This window comes from Leptonychotes weddellii, chromosome 2 (assembly GCF_054177405.1).
Source record: "Leptonychotes weddellii isolate Sample4059 chromosome 2, ASM5417740v2, whole genome shotgun sequence".
Taxonomy (NCBI): domain Eukaryota; kingdom Metazoa; phylum Chordata; class Mammalia; order Carnivora; family Phocidae; genus Leptonychotes; species Leptonychotes weddellii.
In genome coordinates, this window is record NC_138370.1 from 167,903,460 (window position 1) to 167,926,512 (window position 23,053).

General features: G+C 42.6%; 1 protein-coding gene and 1 non-coding gene across 7 annotated transcripts in view; one reads left to right on the forward strand and one right to left on the reverse strand.

Moving 5' to 3' along the window:
* PROM1 (prominin 1) overlaps positions 1-23,053 on the forward strand; it is a 200,683-nt gene that overhangs the window by 57,608 nt on the left and 120,022 nt on the right. For all 6 annotated transcript variants that reach the window (XM_081812572.1, XM_081812574.1, XM_081812571.1 and 3 more), the window contains 7 exons: positions 6,239-6,359; positions 8,292-8,355; positions 9,621-9,710; positions 15,322-15,539; positions 17,310-17,384; positions 19,923-19,986; positions 22,843-23,002. In XM_081812572.1, the coding sequence (XP_081668698.1) occupies positions 6,239-6,359; positions 8,292-8,355; positions 9,621-9,710; positions 15,322-15,539; positions 17,310-17,384; positions 19,923-19,986; positions 22,843-23,002 (792 nt within the window). The remainder of the gene's footprint in view (positions 1-6,238; positions 6,360-8,291; positions 8,356-9,620; positions 9,711-15,321; positions 15,540-17,309; positions 17,385-19,922; positions 19,987-22,842; positions 23,003-23,053) is intronic.
* On the reverse strand, positions 12,937-13,127 carry LOC115943496 (U2 spliceosomal RNA). Its single transcript, XR_004078063.2, has one exon. It is a non-coding gene; the product is annotated as a U2 spliceosomal RNA (small nuclear RNA).

Here is a 23,053-nt window from a genome sequence, read left to right on the forward strand (position 1 = left end):
TTAAGCGTCTGCCTTCGGCTCAGGTCATGATCCCAGGGTCCTGGGATCGAGCCCCGCATCGGGCTTCCTGCTCAGCAGGAAGCCTGCTTCTCCCTCTCCCACTCCCCCTGCTTGTGTTCCCTCTCTCGCTATCTCTCTCTCTGTCAAATAAATAAATAAAATCTTTAAAAAAAAAAAAGAAAAGAAAATTCTTTAAAAAAAGACATGCTGTGATTCTCTATAGTTACATTCAGTTTAGATATGTTTCCCCAGGGGAGCCTGGGTGGCTCAGTCGATTAAGCGTCTGCCTTAGGCTCAGGTCATGATCCCAGGGTCCCGGGATGGAGCCCCATATCGGGCTCCCTGCTCAGTGGGGAGTCTGTTTCTCCCTCTCCCTCTGCCTGCCGCTCCCCCTGCTTATGCTTTCTTTCTTTCTCTCTTTGTGTCTCTTTCTGTCAAATACATAAATAAATAAAAATCTTAAAATTGTATTAAAAAAAAGATATGTTTCCCCGCCCAAGTAAAAGTTATTAATTTAAAAACCACATCTTCAAATTTCAATATAATTAAAACAAAGTTGATCACCTATTTGAGGCTAAGTGACAATTTAAAACAAATTTTACATAATATATTGAATTTCTATATGAATCATAAATAGCTCTAAAAAAGAGTGTGGTATTTGAGATTGTTTAGTTTACTTTAAACTCACACTAGAAGTTTAAACTTCTTGGCTTACATTTGTAAATTTGGAGTAGCTATTATGATTTCTTTCTTTCGAAACCTCTAATGGTTTGCAAGTATATTCAACATTATGAGTTGAATAGTAGTTCTATTTTATTTGCAAATAATCAAAACTAGCCAAAAAGAGGGGTGCCAGGGTGGCTCAGTCGGTTAAGCATCTGCCTTCCCCTCAGGTCATGATCTCAGGGTCCTGGGATCGAGTCCTGCGTCAGGCACCGTGCTCAGCGGGGAGTCTGCCTCTCCCTCTGCCCTCCCGCATGCTCAGTCTCTCTCTCTCTATCTCAAATAAATAAACAAAATCTTAAAAAAAAAAAAAAAAAGCTAGCCACAAAGATTACAGACCTGGGGAAAGCAAAGATTCCTGTTACGATTAGATAGAAAAGAGAAGAAAGTATGTCCACAAAATCATATTAGATAAAATAAGAGGGAGGGGGGACACCTGGGTGGCTCAGTCAGTTCAGCAGTTGAGCATCAGACTCGTCTCAGGTCATGGTATCAGGGTCATGAGATTGAACACTGCCCTGCATCAAGCCCTGTGCTGGGTGTGAAGTCTACTTAAGATTCTCTCTGCCTCTTCCTCTGCCCCTCTCCCCTGCTCCGGCATGTGAGCGCTCTCTCTCTCTCTCTCAAAAAAAAGATAACAGGCAAAATAATGTCAACAAAGTAACAAAGAAGGCAGAAAGAAAAAGAAAAGGAGGTATAGCTTCTGGTTTCGACTGACCTCAACAGAGATTGGATACAACTGATGAATAATCTTTGGATATGATTTTTTTTAAAAACCCTTTGATAAACCCAGAGCAGTCTACTTGCCTTTTATCAGGCTCAACTTCATTTTGTGGCTTTATACTACATTACAGTTAATCCTGAAGTTGGTTGTTTTTTTTGTTTTTGTTTTTGTTTTTTTAAGATTTTATTTATTTATTTGACACGGACAGCTAGCCAGAGAGGGAACACAAGCAGGGGGAATGGGAGAGGAAGAAGCAGGTCCCTGGCGGAGCAGGCAGCAGGGAGCCTGACGCGGGGCTCGATCCCAGGACCCTGGGATCATGACCTGAGCCGAAGGCAGACGCTTAACGACTGAGCCATTCATCTTGAGTACTCTTATTTTTCATCCATCATTTTTTTTCATTTAAAACAAATTAAGTCTTTTTTTTTTTTTAATTGAGAAAGGCTTAGTTTGTGGAGGAGAAAGGCCCCCTCATATACATGGAATACATACAGTCATGTTCTCTCTCTGAGCTTTTCCAAAGGCAGCTGTGGAATGTTTGAATTCACAGACGTTGACATATGTTTATGTAAGTCTGTTTGACCATCAGCAGAAGATTGAATTTCCACCTCTCACTGTAGGCGGTTCCAACAGATGTGTCTGACTCCAGAAAAAGCCAAGTTTCCTCTCCTTTCTTTCCTTTGTGCTTTGTCATTGCTATGTTTTTCAGAATTCCAAAAAAGTAATGGACAACAACAAAACAGGATCAAACAGCCACCCCTTCATTTTTCCAGTGTATTTCTAAGTTTCTGAGTATAGTAAGTCAGCTTTTGCCAGTTGCCATGGTAAAAATTGAATCCCAGTCTCTGTCAGGAAGATGGCTATTTTCAAAATTCTTTTTTTTTTTTAATTAGGTTTGTGATGATCAATTCCTGGCTTAGAGGCCACAGGGTTCTAGAATAGAAACTGAGCTAGCATGCCTGAAAATCATGAGACTTTCTTAATGTGAATGAGAGGGGGATAGTTATTTAAATAAAATTTAAATAAAATAAAATAAAAATAAAATTATTTTTAAAAAATAAGAGATCAGTTATAGGCTGAAAGCATTTATTTGGCTTTTATTGGCTAATTTCATTAAGTCAGTGGAAATTGGTAGGGAAAAAATTGCTACAAATCTTAAAGGTTTATCCTTAGTCTTTCAAAAGCTTTATTTACTTTTAAGTGTATATGGGAGAAAATTGGCGTGTCCATAATAAAATATAGAAGATGTAAAACTAATATGCCATAAAAATTAAAATTCCTGTCTTCAGCTAAAAATTTCAAGAGATTTTGTTGTACTGCATAAAAACACACACGTCAAGTGCCAGATTGCTAATAGTCCTTGAAATTTTATTTCCTTTTTGTGTGAGGCAAATTTCCCACAGTGTTCTCCTGTTCTAATGGTGACTGATGGTTGTTTAAAAAAAAAAACCAAAAATATTAATTCGTGTGATTTTTTTTTTTTTTTGCTTAAAAAATGTATTGAATAATAAGGACTTTGTAAATCAAGGGCAACAAAAGCATAACTTCTTTATTCTCTATTTGTGTTTAATAGGAGTTTTAAAGGGTACCTGGGTGGCTCAGTCAGTTAAGCGTCTGACTCTTGATTTCAGCTCAAGTCATGATCTCAGGGGGGAGTTGGCTTAAGATTCTCTCCCTCTTCTTCTCCCTCTGCCCCTCCCCCACCCATGCGCATGCTCTCTCTCTCTCTCTAAAAGATAAATAAAATAAATCTTAAATAAATAAATAAACAAATAAATAGGAGCTTTAAATTAGGGATCACAAATGGAGTTTGCATAGAATTTAGGTTTTTTTAATTAGTGGGCAATATTTAAAAAGAGAAGATTTTACATAAAAATCCAGATTTCCATTTTTGTGAATAATTGGAAGATCTGGCAATACTGGTCTCACATCATGGTGGCACTTGCTAGACAGAGCATCTCCCCGACTCCCACCTGTGACCTCCCAGCTCCCAGAGGTTCATACCATACACTTGCCCTTTATGCTTTCTGCCTGCCCGTATAGGCTTTTGAATTTGCCATCCTTAATTTAAATATGATTTACAATGTGTTATAGGTCTGAAAATTAGCTTTGAAAGTTGCTGAGTTTTATTCCAGAATTCTGTTTGGGACAGTTTGTTTTTTGAAAAAGACCAATGCTTTCATTTTAATTGGATCCATAATTGATTGGCAGAAATGTAGGTCTTTTTAAATACATTGCATTGAAATTCAGTGTTTTATTGCAAAGTTGTATTGCAATTCATTTTACTGATTGATGATATTTTGAGTAAAGGCATTTATTCAGTAAAGGAACAAAGACAGTTTATGGACTAGACACTCCAAACATATGGCTAATCTTCTAAATGGATCAAATGAAACAAAGCCCAGTCCGTAAACCCACTTTCATTGAGCACCCACCATGGACAAGAGACCCATCATTTACCCAAAGTTGACAAAGAAGGAGTTTCCACCTCTTTCTAGGGAAATCAAACATAGGTAGAAATAGGGCAACCGAGAGTATGAAGTGAGAAATAGCCCACCCGAATTTCAGGGAGAGCCCTCTGAGAGTTCAAGGCAAGGAGGTTCTTTTCCCATTCAGTGAAAGCCAAGTGAACTTGGACCTGTTGTTTGTTTTCCAAGTTCATTTTGACTTCCTCTATGACAAAATGGGTCTGGAGCATGATGAATGACAATGTGGGCTTGCTGGGGAGAGAGAGCAAGGGGCTTCCAGCTTGAAATCCTATGGTGGGCAGGTGTATTCAGGTGGTGGCCCTGACTCATCATGAGATGGAATGTTTGAAATTGGGCAATGCAAATAAACCTCCAGGTGCATTGCTACAAGCCAACTTTTTCTCTTCTTCTGTTCACACTACTCCAAAGTCATTTGGCCTTATTCTGCATGAGCGCATCATTTAATAACTATTATTTTTACAGTATATTGCCTGTCTGGTAAATACCAATGCAGACTTAAGAATGGCAAAGATGGATTGTAAGGTGGTCATTCCAAATGGCACAGACTATTGTTAATGTTCATTTTTTTTAAATTACCATCAACATGAACCCAAACTTTAAAAAAAGGTCTTGGAGGGGCGTCTGGGTGGCTCAGTCGGTTAAGCATCTGCCTTTAGCTCAGGTCCTGGGATCAAGTCCTGCATTGGGCTCCCTACTCAGCGGGGAGTCTGCCTTTCCCTCTACCCCTCCACCTGCTTGTGTTCTCTCTCTCTCACACTCTCTGTTTCTCTCAAATAAATAAATAAAATCTTTAAAAATAAATAAAACTTAAAAAGTTCTTGGAGACCCTGTGGACATCTAGTACCCCCTCTCCTTTACAGGTTGAGAAGTACTTATCCAATTTAATTTTCAGTTTTGCAATACCAGCCGAAGCTCACAGAAGGAAAGTGACTTTCTCAAGCTCCCATAGTGTGAGTTAGGGGCAACAGTGGGATTAGAACCCACGTCTTATGTTCCTACCCTAGGTCACATTCCGTTCCATGGCAACTTGTTAACCATAAGAAATGTTGTTCAACAGCATGTGTTACAGACTTTTTTCGGATTAGTTTGGAAAACCTAATGTACCTATGTAATACTGCAATGGGAAAATATGTTTTAAGTGAGACCAGCAATGAACCAATGCTGCTTGGAATGAATCAGTACTGTAAATAGGGCAAATGATTATCCCCATTTCCCAAGACTGAGGAGTTGCCTGGGAACAAGTTTGCCTATTATTTGCAAAACTTTGTTCTAGAAACCTATCCACACCTTCCATTGGATGGTTACAAACGAACAATTTTGTCATTAATTTCTGTGGGTTAAATACCGTTGTTAGGAGTTTAGGTAATTCCTTGCTGCCATCTAGTGGCCAAATCTAGAAGGGCCTTGGTAATTAACAATTTTCAATGAAACATTTTATTTAACATTGGAAGGCTTTGACACAAAAACAAACCAACTGGTCAAGTTAATTTAAGTCAGGGGATTGTTAGTAACTAGTTAACATTAAGCGCCCATAGAGAAGAGTGTCCGTATCTTAAGTACGTAGGCATCAACTTGCATGATGTGAGCACGTCAATGATGTTATGAAGTTATTAGTCACCCCTCCCCAAATACAAACACTGACTTTTAGCACGATTGGTTTCTTGATTTTGTACATTATATACAATAAAATTATACAGTATGATGCTACTGTTTGCAATTTTTCATATGGCAGTTTAATACTCTAAAGTAACTCATGTTTCTTTTCCACCTGGACAATAAAAAAATAATAAAGACAATTAGCGCAAAAAAATGTTAGGAAGCCCATACCATTCTTATCATTTTGGTATTTTTCCTGATAGTCTTCTTTGGCGGGAGCAGCGGTAAGCACGTGGGGTGTGTTTGTGTATGCGCTGGGCAGGACAGTGTGCACCCACATTCCCACGTGGGCAGGAATGACACTCTCTTGCACACACTGCCTTATAAACATTGCTCCTTCTGTTCCCTCCACAATTTAGTGGGAACCTTTTCCATTTATAAGATTCGTATTTAACAGAACAACATATCTTAAATGGCTGTGTGTCTCATGTGAGAGGACTGAGTCCCATGTTGTGGTCCACATGTTGGGTTCTGGGGTCTTGGCGGGAAGGCTGCAGCAGTGGGGGAGGGGCAGGGGGGAAGGTCCTGCCGTCCTGGGGGCCCCGCTCGGGAGCCCTTCTCCCCTTGCATCTGCTGAGCTGCTCTGCTGGCCAGAAGACCACGGGACACATAGTAAATGCCCTTCCTTCTCTCCCATTTCCGGCAGCGTGGGCATCATCTATGGCTTTGTGGCAAACCACCACCTGAGGACCCAGATCGAAAAGACTCGGGAGTTGGCAGACAGCAACTTCAAAGACTTGAGAACCCTCCTGAATGGAACGCCAGAGGTAAAAACCACAAAGACGCTTGGTGTTTGGGGCCTTCTTGAGTCCCTGTGTATATGTGGAATCTCATTTGGACTTCTAGAAGCCCAGAAAATCAGAGTAGACAGGTGCTACCTTTGAATTTTGTAGATGAAGCAATAAAAGCCCAGTGAGTGATTTTCAAAAGTGTACAAAAGCATCATTTCAGAACTGGTGTCATTTTTTTATTACTTTATTTTCCTTTATTTTAAGGTATAACATAAAATTATAGTATTTATTATATAATTGCTTAACTATTTTATGGGTCTCATGATTTTTTTTAAAAAGAAACACCTTTGGGTGCCATTGTCCTTTCTCTTTAGCAATATAGTTAACCGCGCATGGTTTGCATGAAGTTACTCTGGTCATGAGACAAGAGTTTCAAGAGTTTTCTGCTTTATAAACACCCATTTGCTCACATCTGCATAGATGTGTAGAATTCCTTGGGAGGGGGGATACACACACACACGTGCCCCCCCCCCACACACAAGTTGTTTTTGGAAGAAGGGGGATGGGGTGGCTGGAGGGCACGTTTTTCTGTATCCCAGAAGCATGTGATGTCTTGCCTGAGAGAATATTGTTTTTAAAAATATCTGAGTACATACCAGCCCAAATAATTGATAATGAGCTCCTGGGTACCAGTATGTGGAGAAGGATGCCTTCCTGTTGAATTCCCTCATCAGAGCCCGCTGGAATCCATGGGCTTTTTCACAAAGAGATGTGCTCTTCGAAGTTTGTTATATTCTAAACAATACTAACATATTAAATATTGTACCAGTGTTTAAAAATGGGGTTGGAACTAAAAGAGCAAAAACTGCAAGCATTTTTTTTAATATTGAGGTTCGAGAAGCTAATTTTATTCATAGCTTTATAAGAGGGAAATGTTTCCTTTTCCCCATCTGTGAATAAAAATTCATATTTTTTTACCCACCATTCTAAAGACTCCAAAGTAAAGCCCTTTTCCTAAAAAGGTGGCAACGTTAAATATATAGCAGTCGTGGCCGGTGAACTTTGGGATTGCTTTTGGAATCTTGGAAGGATTGTAAATGGTCATGACTTTGGGGGGAAACTTATCTAGTTCAAAATACATGAAGAGGTCTAACAAATGTATAAAAAATGGGCAGAATGTGAATGGTCAATTTAACTTGGAAATATAATTGGCCCCAAGCATAGTAAGATATTTAACCTTACTCTAGTATTTGAAAAAACGAAAATTTAAATACTCATGTACGTTTTCACTGAGGGGATTGGCACTGGTTATTCAACCAATGGTAACACCCAGTGTCATGGAGGGTGTGGGGAAGCAGGTCCGCTAGGGCCCCGAAGACAGGAAGGTAAGCAGCGGCTCCGGAGGCCAGCTCGGTCGTAGCCACTGAATATAATGATTGGTCCTACTGCAGTAGATTACAGATGGCCTCCAATTCTTTTTAGTCCCTCGCTTGAAGAGGTGGATCTGTTTCCAATCCCTTGAATCTGGTCCGTGCCTGTGATTTGCTTTGACAAAAAGAACGCAGTGAGTGTAACCTTGAGCTAGCTCTGACCTCAGGCTTCCAGAGACCTCAGTGTCCACTCTTGCTCTCTTGCTGCCAAGACCATGGTGTGAAAACACCCAGGCTGGCCACTTAGAAGATGAGAGGCCACGTCAGGGGAGGGACCCGTTTGTCCCCAGCCATGCTGGCCCCGCCCCGACTCTCCACAGAGCCAATGCACAGAATCAGGAGAAATTAGAAATCCTATTTCCTAAGCCAAGAAGTTTTGGAGTGTTATTAAGAAGTCTGGGTATCAGAAAATACAAGTATCTCTAGGAACCTGCTTTCTTTTTAAAATGTTCTGATTCAGGATAGTTTTTGTTAAATCTCTCTTTATTGTGGCTTTGGACTTTAGCAGAATTTCATGCTTTTTTTTTTTTTTTTTTAGCAAATCAACTATGTACTGAGCCAGTATGCAACCACGAAGAAAAAGGCATTCTCGGATCTGGATAGTGAGTAAAACTTAAAGTTGCCTCAACTTGGTTGGTTGGTTGGTTGGTTGGTTGGTTGGTTGGTTTTGGCTAGAAGACGCTCTGGCCATCTCCCACGAAACATGGGCCAGGTGATCAAGTATGCCATTTCTACGACTTCTGCATCAAAGTTGGAGCAAAGCAGAACAATTCCCTAGAGTTAGAGACAATTTTCTGTTTGTTACCCGAGGAGTAAAACCCAGCCTTTATGGTAAGAATGCCTATGCTTTCCTGTGGTCACAAGTGCTCGTTCTGCCTTCCCCAGGTGACGGAGGAAATGGGTCTCTGTCAGGTCCACTGTTACAGATGGAGATGGGCTCCCCAGAGAAACCAGTGGGCTTCAGAAATAGGGGGGTAGGCAGTGCTGGTCCCTGTAGGCCCCCGAGGAGGTCCCACATGGCCTTGCTCAGCGGTTCTCCCCCAGGGGCTGTTTTGCCTTCCAGGCAACATCTGGAGACATTTTGGTTGTCCCAGCAGGTGGGGGGTGGGGGGAGCAGTACTGCCGACTTCTGTGGGTAGAGCCCAGGGAGGCTTCTAAACACCCTACAACACACAAGACAACCCCCACCATAAAGAATTATCCAGCTCAAAACGTCCATGGTGTCATTGTTGGGAAACCCTGGCCTAGCTGAAGAGATCAGAGACACACGGCTTAACTTTATAAACACTGTGTTCCTAGGACAGGTTTCCCGTTACCCGAAAGCTGAGCCTTCCTGTGAATACTCTTGTAATCTGAAATGGCATAAAGCAAAGAAACGATTACCTTTAATTTATATGGAAACACTTTGGAGGGTTCCCAGACCCCAAAAGTCACCTCTCTTAGGCTTTCCTGATGCTAACGGATGCACACAGTAGCTGGAGACGAAGCCCAGAGCTCTGAGGCTCCACCCTGAGATACTGGACGTGATTCCTGGGGAAGGCGCTGGGGGGCGCCACTCTCGCGTCTCTGTATGGGCTCATCTCGCTACAAAACCAGCAGGGGACACCTGTAAGATTAAATACCCAGTCTGTGCTGATTGCTTTTTCACGGGAGACTGCTGGTGTGGGGACTTTGGACAGCGTGAAGAAATCTCCCCAAGAATCAACACCTAAATGGGGTCGAGGATGAAAAGAGGGCTTTCAGGGCAGGAGAGACCCCAGACGACTTTCCAAGGGAGGACATCCTGCAGCGGGAGGAAAATGCAGGTAAGAGGAGAGGACACTCGTGGAGCCTACCCTCACAGCCCCTTCTGCTTCTTTGCATTTAGATATTAAGTCATTGCTAGGAGGCGGAATTCACGAACAGCTAAGACCTAAAGTGATGCCCGTGCTTGATGACATCAACGCCATGGCGGAAGGTAAGCACCGCGCCGGAAATGGGTGAGAGAGGCTTCCCAGGATCACGCTCCCCTTTCTTGTTTTCCCCAGATGTGGGCATGCCCACAGGACAGGTAAAGACACACAGCATCGCAATGGTTTGGTTTGGTTTGTTTGGGGTTTTGTTTGTTTGTTTTAAAAAAGCTTGTGTCAAAGAGGTTGTATTAATTGTCTACAAGTCCTTTGAAATAAAAACAGCAGCATTTGATAGGAGCCTGCCACCTGGTTTTGTAAAGATGGTTATTGGAAGGCTGCCGTGCTCCGCCGGTTAGGGGGCATCTGACAGCAGATGTGGCCCACGAAGCCTGAAGTGTTTACCATCTGCCCCTTTACGGAAAAAGCTTGTCGACTCTTGCTATAGAAGATGAGTAGCCTCGAGAAGTTTAGGTCTTTGGGGGTCTATTGGTTACTCTTTCCTTTTCTCTGGAAAGAACAACTTTTGGGAAAGAGGAATCTGTAGAGATATCTTAAGACACCACAGTCAGTGATCTAAGTGAGCAGATGTACTGATTTTAAGAAACTACATATTCAATCACAATGAAAAAAAAAAGACTCCGAGCCCCTTCCAAATGTTGAGGAGATATCGGTGCTAAGTGTTTGATAGAGAGGACAATTTCATCTGTGCCTCACATTTGTCATCCTGCCCCTGTGAATTTTACTTTCACGAGCCAGGATTCCCGAGAAGACAGGCCACAAAGGAAGGACTTGTGTTGAAGTTGGAAGGTTACGCCCGTTCCTTTTGACATTCCTCCCTGCCACCCCCCCATCCCCTTAGAGTTCAAAGACATGGAAACAGGAAACGGGATGACATGCAGAACAGGCCAGGAGTTGGTAAGATTCATTTTAACCAACTGATTAGTCTTTCCTTGCTCTTCTCCTTGACCCTGCAACGGGTCTACCTGCAACTGAAGGCATGTCCTCTGCTGTGGATAATGCTGAGATGCTTCCCTGATGCCTGCTCCCCTCGTCACCAACCACGTCCTTCCAGTGCAAGGAAACCGAGGCCCAGTGAAGGGATGTGATGTAAACACCCATGCCTCCTGCCTGCCTGTCTTCCTTCCATACCTGGCCCCTGCCCATCCTTCTGGTCACTTTCCATCTCAGCCCCGCAAACCCCAAACCTTCCCTTCCAAACCACGGATCTCAGTGTTTATTCTACCGTAGGTCTCTAGGCATAATTCTCCCTCAGACCCCGGTACTGCACGTGCATCATCGGCCGGTTGATTTTGTTCATGTCTTAATTCCCCTGGCTTGTGTCTGGAGACACCCAACACAGTGTCCAGCCCAGAGCGGATTGTCATTTCTTGAACAAATAAAGGCCTGCAGAGCTTCATTTTCTAAGCGTGGAATACTGTAACTTTGCTGGTGATGGAGCGGAAAATGGATTACATTCGTTCACAGTCCTGCTTCAGTTGCTAGGCAACTCCTTTTGACTTTACAAGCTTCCTGATCTTTTACTTTTAATGTCTGAGGTCCTTTGATTTTTTCTTTAGTTGCCCTTGATGCGCTTTGTGGATATATCTATCTCTTCAAATCAGATTATAGTTGTTTTCATTTGCTTTGGGAATTTTGCTGATGATTCTTGGAGGTCTTTTGGAGGCGCCATTGATGTGATATCAATGCCAAAGACCCTTCACGTGGCTTAAACAACAGGAAATATATCACACGTGACAAGATATTGGACGTATGGTGGTTCCAAAGTTAGCTGATTCGGGGGTTCAACAACACTGTCAAGGAGCCCTTCCCCACCCACCCCCACCCCCCCCACCCTATCCTGTGGTTAGCAGGAGGTATTACTTAACCAACCACCAGGAACAGACAATGAAAGGAGGTGGGGGCCTGGTGGCTCCTCATCCCCTCACTGGGAGAATCGTCACTCCTGTAAAATGCTGACCCTTCACTTCCCACATCTTCGGCATTGCTCTTGCTGATTATCCTCCACGTGCCCTCGTCATAGCTTCGTGTGTTTGCACTTCACCAATGGGTTAATGATTTGGGCTGGCTCTGTGACCTTTACAATCAGATGTCTCCAGTCATCTCTCTTCTCTTGGAAACATTTCTTGAGTAATTATGGGTCATTTCCCCCAACACATATAGAAAATCTGTCTCTATCTGGCTTTCAACTAAGTGGATTATTTGCTCATGTAACTGACACTGGCTTCAGGTAAGGCTTGATCTAGTGGTGAGATTCTTTCTACCCAGCTATTCTCTACAATGTCGGTATCATTCTAATGCAAACTTCCCTTATAATTGCAAGAGGGCTAACACCGGCCACATTACTCCTCCCCCTCAACCAGATTTCCCTCCAATTGGGCCAATTGGGGTTCCACAGCCATCTTTGGACCAGTGCTACACAGGGGAAATGGGTTAAGTGGGAGGTGGGACCCATGTTATCCAAACACAGGTCTGCTGCAGTGCAGGAGACAGATGACATGGCTTCTGAGATGTCAACCAACACAGTCCACAGCAAGTGTTTGTAGAAATCATTAGACATAAAGTAATATTTAGAGTGTTGAGGCCTTGAGTGTTGAGGGCCTGCTTTTCCTAAATCCTGTTAGTTCTCACAAGAGTTCTGTGTGATCGGTATAGTCACCTCCATTTTACCAACTCAGGACAGTAAGGCTCAGAGATGATGCAACTCGTCCAAGACCAGGTAGCTGGGGAGTGGTGGAGCTGGGATTCAGATGCAGGTCTGACTACGAAGACTGTGCTTCCTGGTCCACACTAGATGGTATTTGGGTGCCAACACCATTGGAGAGTGTGAAGCTGTAGGGTGTTTTTGTGCCGTCCATGGCAAGACAGCCCAGAGTAACTTTGGAGGAGGAGTTAGGAATCTAGAGTTCAAGTGCTGCTGTGGCCACGGGAGGATGCCAGGCATTTGGAAAACTGGTCTTCCGAATTCTCCAGCTCCAAAATTATGTGATGGTAAATTCTGTGCAAAAATATATGACTGGTGCAGTGTGGTTGCTCTGTACCTTTACTTTTGGCCCATGATTTGCCCAATTTTTAATGTTTTAATTATAATTTCCTTTGGATTAAAGGCCATGGAAACAGATTTTGTTTTTCTCTTCAGTGCTTCCTGTGTTAGTGTTAAAGTTTTATTATTTTTTTAAACAGGCTGAATACGTTAAAGTTTAGCCTCTGGTGTTGCCAGAACATTTTATACTATGCTTAATAAACTGCTTTGACAATTTCTTTTGGTCCTTGAAGGGGAGCACCATTCCTGGAGGTCCTACAATGCCAGGTCAATGTGCGGAGTGGATGGAGTAAACTCTCATTCCGTTCCCCTTCTCCAAAAACCCATTTAATATATTGTCCTTCGATAGAGGATGTATCAGATATTAAATTGATAAGAACAGATACTGTGCTGGATCTTAACCAAAAGGCTGAGAATCAATGCTTTGACGAATTTTTTGCTAAAAATTCTTTGCAGCTTTACGTGTTTAGTGGCTTTGGAGAGAGCAGAACCATGCGAATTCATCTGTGTAAATCTTATTTGAGCTGCAGAGCAGGACCTACACAGGAAATGTGCTATGAGCTGGTAAAATGTTAATTAATTAAAATTGAGAATCTGAAATATCTTTCCACTGACTTCAGATACATAATATATGTGATCTTGCTAAGTCTGGAATGACTCCCAGAGTTGTAACCCAGTAGATATTTTATAGACATAAAATACTTTGAAGCCTTTGGAAAATATATATATATTTATTACCTCTGAGTCTTTCTTGGAACATGACAGAATAGTACCCATAACCCAGAATGTCTATAAACTGTGCTTAAATGGACACATGTATTCTGGGCCATCAATTTATTTTATCACCCATCATTCTTGGTTGTTGTTGTCTCTTGCCTTAAAATACCTTCTCTTAAAATGGAAAGGACTGTGAGAGGTAAACCACATTAAAATGTGAGGTGTGTGTTGTATGATGGGAGGCATACTTTGGCACACTCTTTTGCATCCTGTCATGTGTTTTTAGCTGCAACCCTGTTCTTTGTTTCTTGTTTTTGCTGTGGTAGACGTTCATTGAGCCTCTAATATGAGCCATGCTTTGCTGATAATCCTGGGAGGTAGGTACAAGAGATGAGACATTGACTCCCAGAGTGACTCTTTGACAAAGTCTTAAATATTATTATATCTCCAACACTGTTAAGACATGACTGGACCAAAATTCAAAAGAAACGATTGAAGCAGATGTTAGGATTTTATATCTAGGTAACGTGACAGAATTTGGGGCCAGTGGTCATACGGTCCAATCCTGGAAGCCTCCCCCAGTCTCAGGGTAAATCACCAGAGCTGGGTTGCGGTGCCATCTTGGGTGACAAGGACAATGCCATCTCCTAAGAGCATACCTGCTAGGACACAGCCGAGAATCATAGACTCTCCTAAGAACCAAGAGATGACCCAACCAGCTCCCCAGTTTACACATGAGGAAACTGAGATCCCCAGAGGTGAAAGAGTTTGCCCAAGATGCTATCACAAGGTGATCGCAGAATTAGGATAAGACCTCAGGTGAGATCCCACAACACGAGGCATTAAAGTGTGTGTGTGTGTGCATGTGTGTGTGCGTGCATGTGTGTGTGCGTGCATGTGTGTGTGCGTGTGTGCGTGCGGTTTGAGCACTCAAGTTTTATGTGGTTGCCAGGGAAAGTTAGGGAAACCAGTTCTTAAGGGCATTCACACTTTTGCTTGTAACGTCCAAGTGTGGCTTGATGCTCTGCCATCTGTTCTGTGAGCCTAGAAGACTTGCTGGCTTAGTAGAAAAGCAGTGCCCTCTGATTTAAATTTCACATCTTTTACTGCTGTCGCTTTAAGTCACTGTAGAAAAGTGTTGTAATTCACGACCTCCCTGGTCATGAATACATAGCTGTACACCTCAGAAAAATCAGGATAGCAAACAATTAGCAAGGATTTCCTAGTATAAGAATGTGTCCTGGGCTGGGGGCTCCCCAGATAGAACAGATGGACTCACTGCCATCAAGGAATCTCATTCTGATGCCCATATTTTGTGATGAATGTGGTGGTGGTTTCACCATGTTCAGATGAGGAAATCGCTGAAGAACTTTCAGGAATCAGTTTCTGGCAACCAGCAAGTGGCAAGGCTGGGATCTGCACCTAGACCCGCTTGAACCCAAAACTGTGCCCTTCACCTGCTGCTCTGTGTTTACTTCCAGCTCTCTGAATATCCCTTACTAAGCTATGTCTGGGTGTGATCAGTCTTGATGTGGGTTAAAACCGCTCGGGGTTGAAAGCACCAGCTTGTCAGGGCTGGCCTCTTCAAGGCTGGGCGATGCTAGGAAAGTGACACCTTTCCCTGCCATGACTCTTCCTGTGCTGGCCAGTGAATGCTGCACCTCGGTGTCCCCCTTGCATTGATGGGCTGATTCTTGCTCCTTCTTGTCTGAAGAGCCCGCAGGTGGGAAAGCTGGGCCAGCTGGAGTAGCTGGGGCAAGGAGGCCACAGTGCCTGCCTCCCAATGTCTTTTATAAGCCCACCTCAAGGTCCCTGAGGGTACTTTGTAGGTGAGAAGGAGTTTCGCCATTGCCTGCCTAGTGGGTGCGTCTGTTCTGAAGCTAGGTGTGTCCCCACAGCAATCAAAGAGACCAAAGAAGCCTTGTTGAACGTGAACAACACCTTAAAGGAGCTGAAGAAGTCAACCACACAGCTTAACACCAGCCTCAGTGACGTGAAAATGAACGTGGAGCAATCACTCAGTGACCCCATGTGCTCTGTCCCACCAGTGGCCACCACTTGCAACAGCATACAGATGTCTCTCAGCCAGCTGGATGACAATACCAACTTGGATCAGGTGAGCTGGGGACCCTGCTACAGGGCAGGGCCACTGGGACACCTGTCAGGAGCATGGTGGCCTGGGTCTCTGTCGGGTTTCTGATTGCCACGTCGGTGCGGCTGCCGCTGGGGAGAAGGAATAACGGGAAACCCCTTGTTAAGTGTCCTCTGCGGTTAATTTGGTGGAACCTACCAGAATGAATTCAGCTTTAAAAATAAAAAAGGAAATAGAATGTGTTTTTGTAGACCTTTAAAAATTAAAATATAGTTTCAAATGGCATGCCTCGTATATTAACCACATATGCTTAAATATAAGGGAATTCTCCATATTCCAAAGGGAAAATGGGCGGGGGGAGAATTTGGAGCAATTTGAATATATGAAGTCCTGAAATAGAGATAAAATAATCATGTTTCCTCATGATTTTTAATGCATTGAGGTAGTGGTATATACATGCCCCACTTTTTATAAAACAGTATCTTAATATGACTCTACTCTTCTCACCTTTTTATCTCATGGGTCAGCATCACGCAGATTCTTCACCTTCAGTCTCAGTGTGTATGTATGAGTTATGCATATCACTGTGGTCACCCATGCATGGTTTTTCAGAGGCTGGGATCTTCCCTTGCATTTGAATTGTATGGGATCGAGTCTTCTGGGGGTAACTTTTTATTTTGATGTCTTTTCAAACATGCAGAAAAGTTGCAAGAATGGTACAAGGCACTCCTGTCTACAGCCTTTACCCAGATGCACCAATTGCCAGCCTTTTGCTCCATTTGCTTCATCCTATTTTATCTGTTTATCAATCTGTGTATCTACCATCTACTCATATTGTCATTTATATGTATAAAATACTATGCATTTTGTGCTTTTCTCAATCACTTGTCGGTTAAGTTGCAGACTATGTCCTTTTACCCCTAAATATGTCAGTGCATTTCCTAACCATACACAACCTTTATACAGTTCTCAAAATTAGGACATGTAACGCTGACCCAATATGAGCATCTAGTCCACGGTCTATATTCAAATTTTGCTGATTTTCCTAAAAAACTGACTTTACAGCTGTTTTTCTTTCTCCAGTCTAAGGGCCAGTCCAGGGTCATATGTGGTCTTTAGTTGTCATGTCTGTTTAGTTCCTTCAATCTGCGATAGTCCCCTGCCCATCTTCTTCTATTCTGACATTGACATTTTTGAAGACTGCAGGCCATTTATTTTATAGAAGGACCTCAATTTAAGTTTATCTGGTGTGCCCTCATGATTAGATTGGAGTTATGCATACTTGCCGGGGATATCACAAGAGTGATATTGTGTCTTTCTTGGTACATTATGTCAGGAGGTCTGTGATGTTTGTCCCAGTCTTGGCGAGAGATAGAACACTTTAAATCCATGTACAATGCTGTAAAGGAAAAATGTATTCCAGACCACTCACCAACATAACGTTGGTTGTATTGCTTTTAAACATATTTTTTTAAAGGTTATTTACAACTTTATTGAACGATATTCAGTACCTGAAGTGTGAGATCGCATGTGTTTGATCTGTGTTAAATTTCTTTCCCTAATTTTTGCTAACTGCCCCAGGAGCCCTCCAAACATCTAAAACTTAATGCCTGTAAAGGCCCCTCGAGCTAAATGTCTTTTTCCCCAAACAATATTCTATTGTTCAAAAGAAACTTAAACCATACCCTATAATATAGAGACTTTGGGACTTGGCTATAAGATGACTCCCTTTTTTATGACAAATAGCGTTGGGAGTAACCACCTTGCCTTATATTTTGTTTTATGAATTTTCAGCTCCCATCTTTGGATCAGCAAATTGATAATATTAATGACGTTCTTCAAACAGATTTGTCCAGCCTGGTCCAACAGGTATGTTTTTTGGAAAAAAAAAAAAATTTACAATGGTGTGTTTTACATCATGTTAAAGGGTAGACTAGTACATAAGAAAAGAGGTAACCGCAAAAAAAAAACCCTAAAATTTTGGAAAGGGGGTTGCCAAGAAGGGTGTTAACTATTATCCTCCAGGTAATTTCGCTCATTGCACTTGAATAAATCTGTGTTAAGCATCTGTTGTGTGCAAAGCACCATGCTGGAGATAAGAAGCAAAAGATGATCTTGTCTTCCTGGGATTCAGAATTCGGTAGGTGTAGGGCCGAACCCCATACTGACTGACGTGAGGTGCCCTCCCATTCTGGTGCGTCAGCCTGTCGCTTCGTCTCCTCCCCCTTCTGCACATTCCTACGTGCTGTGGGCTATGCCTGCCTCTCTCCCCTTCACCCAGCCACTTAGGCTACTAAGTACTAGCTACTTAAAGCATTCGAAATCACTTTCTTAAAGATTTATTTATTTGGGAGACAATGAGAGAGAGAGAAGGAGCAAGTGGGGGGAGGGGCAGAGGGAGAGAGAGAACCTCAAACGGACTCTCCGCTGAGCGTGGAGCCCAACGTGGGGCTCGATCTCACGACCCTGAAATCATGACCTGAGCCAAAATCAAGAGTCGGAGGCTTAACCAACTGAATCACCCACACACCCCCGACATCACTTTCTTAGTGAGGCCTTTCCCGGGCATCTTGACCATGTCAAACCCTTTTTAACACATTCTTCCAGCACAGCAGATAGTCTTTGTTAAGATCATCATAACTGTAATTATTGCTTTAATGTCTCTATTGTCCCACTGGCATGTAAACTCTAAAACCGGCAGGGGCTACGTTGGTCTAGAACATCATCATTTCCCTGATAGCCTACCAATTATTGCTGTTTATTCAACCTATATGTTGAGTGCACAATAAACATTTCTTTGTAGATTATGATTCAATAAGTATGCCCTGGGCCTGCAGGAAAGGGAGGGAATAGTGTTATTCTTGACTCTGTCTTTCAGCATGGGTATCAAAACATCTTCAGATAATCTGTTAAACACTCATCTACTGACAAAGTTAAGTGTCACCTTAAACAAGTCATTAGAAACTCCTGGTCTTTGCGAACTGGTGTCCCCTCATTTGTTAAATGAGGGAATTGATCCAGGAGATCTATAAGGCCTCTTCGACCATAAAACCTCTTTCAACAGTTGACCTCCACAAGTCCAAAGGCAGATAAAAGCAGAGGGGTCAGGTGTACACTCATCCAAACAAGGACCTGTGCGCTGGTTCACGTAGTCACCGTTGAGGGAACAGAAGTGGTAGCTGTTCTTTTCCCGGCATCGATGTTACCAGGCTAAACCGGAAACTTGCTGGCACCATAAATCTTATAAAGTCTGTCACCTAGATTGGACTGCTGTAAGAGCCTGTCAAAGGCTGGGTGGCTTCTCAACGAGAGAAATTTATTTCTCACAGTTCTGGCAGCTGGAAGTCCAAGATCAGAGGGTTAGCACGACCGAGTTGTGGCGAGACACCCTTCCAGGTTGCAGACGGCCGTTTTCCCATTGTATCTTCACGTGGTGGAGAGAGCTGTGTGGGTTCCCCTTTTATAAAAACACTGATCCCATTCATGAGGCTTCACTCTCATGATCTAATCACCTCCGGAAGGCCCCACCTCCTACTACCGTCACTCACGTAAGGGGTTAGGATTTCAGGCTATGATGCCAGGGACAGGAGGTGGGGGTGCCAGACATTTGGTCCATAACAGGTTGTAATTGATACAGTGTTCCCCAGCAGATAGCTAAAGACACCAGCAGACAGCGAAGAAACACAGAATACACCGCTTCCCGAGGAAATGCTGTCTGTTCAGTTGAGTTACTTAGAAATAATGACATCTTCTTGTCCCAGATTTAGCCCCAAAATGACATAGCTTGGAGTGGCTGTTTTTGTTTTCACTTCAGCGTCACTAAAATGTACGTCCTCTATAAGCTGTGTGTTCGGTGAGACTAGATCCCCAGTCTTACTTCCTAATTGCCTTGGAAAATACGACTCTGATTTGGGTAACTCACTTTCTACCTGCACATGGAACATTGCACAGATTGGGGCTTCTCAGCCTCAGCACTGTCAACACTGTTGATGATTCCCTGTGGTGGGGCTGTCCCAGACGTTGTAGGGTATTTACAAGCCCCTGGTCCCTGCTCACACGGCACCATTGTCATGATAACCAAAATGTCTCCAGACATTGTCAAGTGTCCCCTGGAGGACAGAACCACCCTCCATTGAGAAACACTACTATAGATAATATAAATTAACAGTTTAAAAGTGAAAAACTTTTAGCAAAGTCTTGGATGGATACAATTTAAAGGGAAAGTCCTCCCTTAAGGGGAATTTTTTTGGTAGTCTTTTAATGACCATATAGTGATGATTTCACCCTTAAGATGACTGTTAGAATTTTTATTTTGCTTCTCTCCTCCACGTTAAGCTGAAAACTGAATACTCATTAATTACCCTTCTACTCACTATGTGTATCAATTTACTTTGAACTACTTTCTAGGGCTATAAATCCTTTAATGATATTCCCGAGATGGTGCAAAATCAAACCACAGACATCATATCAGGTGAGAGAGTTTGAAGTCATTTTGTTTCTCTCTTTGTTAAAAATTGGATGATTAGTACCAAAAAAAATGTATTGTTAAGAAGTGTTTTTGTTTTTTTTTTTTCTCTTTTAAAATTCTCTCACTGATCTGGAAGATTAAATGAGTATCAGAGATTTTTAATTATGCCACCTTCACACAGCGATTTAGATTTTAAGAAATAATAATCTTATTGAACTCTGATTAACATCGTCCTGCTGGCTGCAGGTGGCAAGGTCAAGGGCCACGCTCTAGTGACCAGGCCCCATCTTGAGCTGTCAGAGCTAAAGACAGCCGTGGTTGAACTAGGAAGGTCACATTTTGATTGGTTTCACTGGGGAAAAACTGTAGATTATTATATTTTCTAAAAACAAAACAAAACTTAAAATTCATTTTTTTTTCCAGGAATACTATGTATAAGGATTTATTTTGTCTTTTTAGGAAGATGTTCGTCTGCCTTCTGATGCTGCTGTAATGGTATCTTAGGCTCTTAGGGTTGCTTAGGATTTTTGGAGGAGCAGGACTGATATTGAGAGAATTCTCCTAGTCTTAAATAATTGAATCACGTTGTATTCAGGTTGTGGTATTCAGGGTGAATGCACGGGGAAAGAGTGCAGTATACACAGTTCTTTGTGCAGCAATGGCAATAGACGGGTTATTTGCTTAAAGAAGAAATCTCAGAAGCTAGGTGAGATCGTCTTCTTCTTTTAAGTCATCTTCTTTTTGCTTCCTTTTATCTGTTGACCAAGTGGTTTTAAAATGTTGTGTTAGAGGTATTTGATTTTTTTTTTTTTCCCCTAATAGTGTTCTTTCAACCCTTTAAGACTTTGGGTATCCTATTACACAGCGCTTTAGATGTTTTGTGTGTTCCTTTTTGTTTCACCTAAGATTCTACTTTAAAATATTAAGAGATTAAAGACATCTTATGCTAGCATCTGAAGGCTAACACGCTCTGTATGTCCGATAGCCACCTGCTTACTAATTTCTGTGTTTACTTTTTGTTTTTTGTTCCCCCTTTCTGGACCTCTTCTGCCAATACGTGCAGCCCTCCCTTGTAAGTCTGGCAAAGCGAGGTGTGCAGTATGCGTGAGCGAGGCCCATTGCACACGGTCATTGCCTCAACGCAAGCCAGAGTTTTCCCAGATCTGGGCGAGTATCAATCACTCCATTCACGTGAATATCAGTTGCTTATTTTCATGTCCTTCCAAAACAAATAAAACCCCTTAGCTCCCATGTTTTGATCATTCGGTCCTACCCCGCACACTTAGTTTGAGTGCTTACTGTGTGCCAGGCTCTGCGGGGCTCCGGGGAAGGGAGATGAATAAATTGTGCTCCCCGCCTGCCCTTCAGCTGAGCACATATACAGATGCCATTTTCCACACTCTGGCAACATGACAAGGCACACGCAAGGGATCCAGGGGGGAAAGAGTAGTGGAAGGCTTCCTGGAGGAAGACACGTCCAAACTGGGGCCTGAGGGAAGTATCTGGGGAGAGAGGATACCAGCCATGTACAGAGTCACCCAAGTAGTCAAGGCCAGGGAGCTGTGTCGTGTGGGAGGGCAGGACAGCCTGAGAAGCAGAAGGAACCTGATTCGGAGTTGAGGGAACTGTTCAAAGGGGAGGGAGAGTCTGCATCCCACATCTCTCAAACTCCCAGAAATCCCAGAGTCAAAGAAGAGACCCACCAAGTCACCTTGTTGAGGATCCTGGAGCCTCCGGGTACATTTAGAGGAGAATTGAACCACTGTGGGCAGCAGTCTCCTCCTGGGAGCTCTGTGTGAACAACACCCTTTGAAGAAGATTCCCACCATTTTATGTCACTCCATTTTGATTCATGCTGCCATCTACCCGAAGTTCACCTGGGATCTCATTGTGAGAACAGCGAATCTCTCTGCTGGCTGCAAAGAGATTGATCTCCCTTTTCAGGATCAGTGGACGTTTAACTGATTAGCATGTTGTTAGTATGTCCACGTCAAGAATCACTGCAGATAGCACCAACTTCAGACCTGTGTGAGCATTAAATTAGATGACGTCTGTGTCCTGGATAGCTTTGATCCCAGGACCTATCACAATGGACAAACACTTTCCAGAAAATTAGAACTTCTCTTCTCTCTGAAAGGTTAGGATGGATGTTAACAGAAACTCTTTGACCACTGGGAATACATTGTTATCTGCATAGGAGAGAGCACAGATGTACTTGAACACATCTCAATTTGTATGAGTCAAATCAAATTTTAACAAAAATGTTGCCTGGGACCACTTGTTCAAAAAAATTGTTCCTGGCGAATTACTGTGTTCCTGAATGCTATTTCTTATTAAACTATTTTTCCAAAATCATTTAACCAAAGCTTTGGTAGACAAACCTGGGATTTAATCCCATTTCTAGTGCTTTTCTGGAAAAAGAAAAAAAAAAGATCTTTGGGCAAGTAATTTAACCTCGATGGGCCTCAGGGTCACTTAGTAAAACAGGAAGAAGAATATCTACCTCGGTGGAATAAATGAGTTAACATTTATAAAAGTGCCTGGTCCATGGTAGGCACACCATAGGCTTTACTTACCAGATTCATTTTATTTTTTAGTGAAATAAGCAGCAGAAGAAAACTCTGGCTTGACTTCAGCACCATGTCATTAAAGTCAGCGCCCATAGCTTGCTGTTCTGTTAAGTAATTGCTCTTTGATGGTCTTGGCTACATTCATGCTTGTAGAACCTTTCCATGGTTAAAACACACGCATAACATGGGGAAAACTTAAAGTGGTTGAAGCTTTTCATTTTGGTTCTGAAACAGAGTTTCTGTTTCCCTTAGGTTTGAAAATGCATAACCTGGGTATCTTTGTTTTCAGATATCAAAAGTACCTTGAATTCCCTTGGTTCAGATATTGAAAATATAGGCGAGCAGATTCCGATTCAGGATAAGCTGTCCAATTTCATGGGTTACATTAATGACACTGAAACTTACGTCCACCAAAATTTACCCACATTGGAGGAGTATGATTCATTCAGGTGAGTGCCCCACCCCCCGGAGCCGGCAAGCTAGGGGGCGAACCTTGCTCT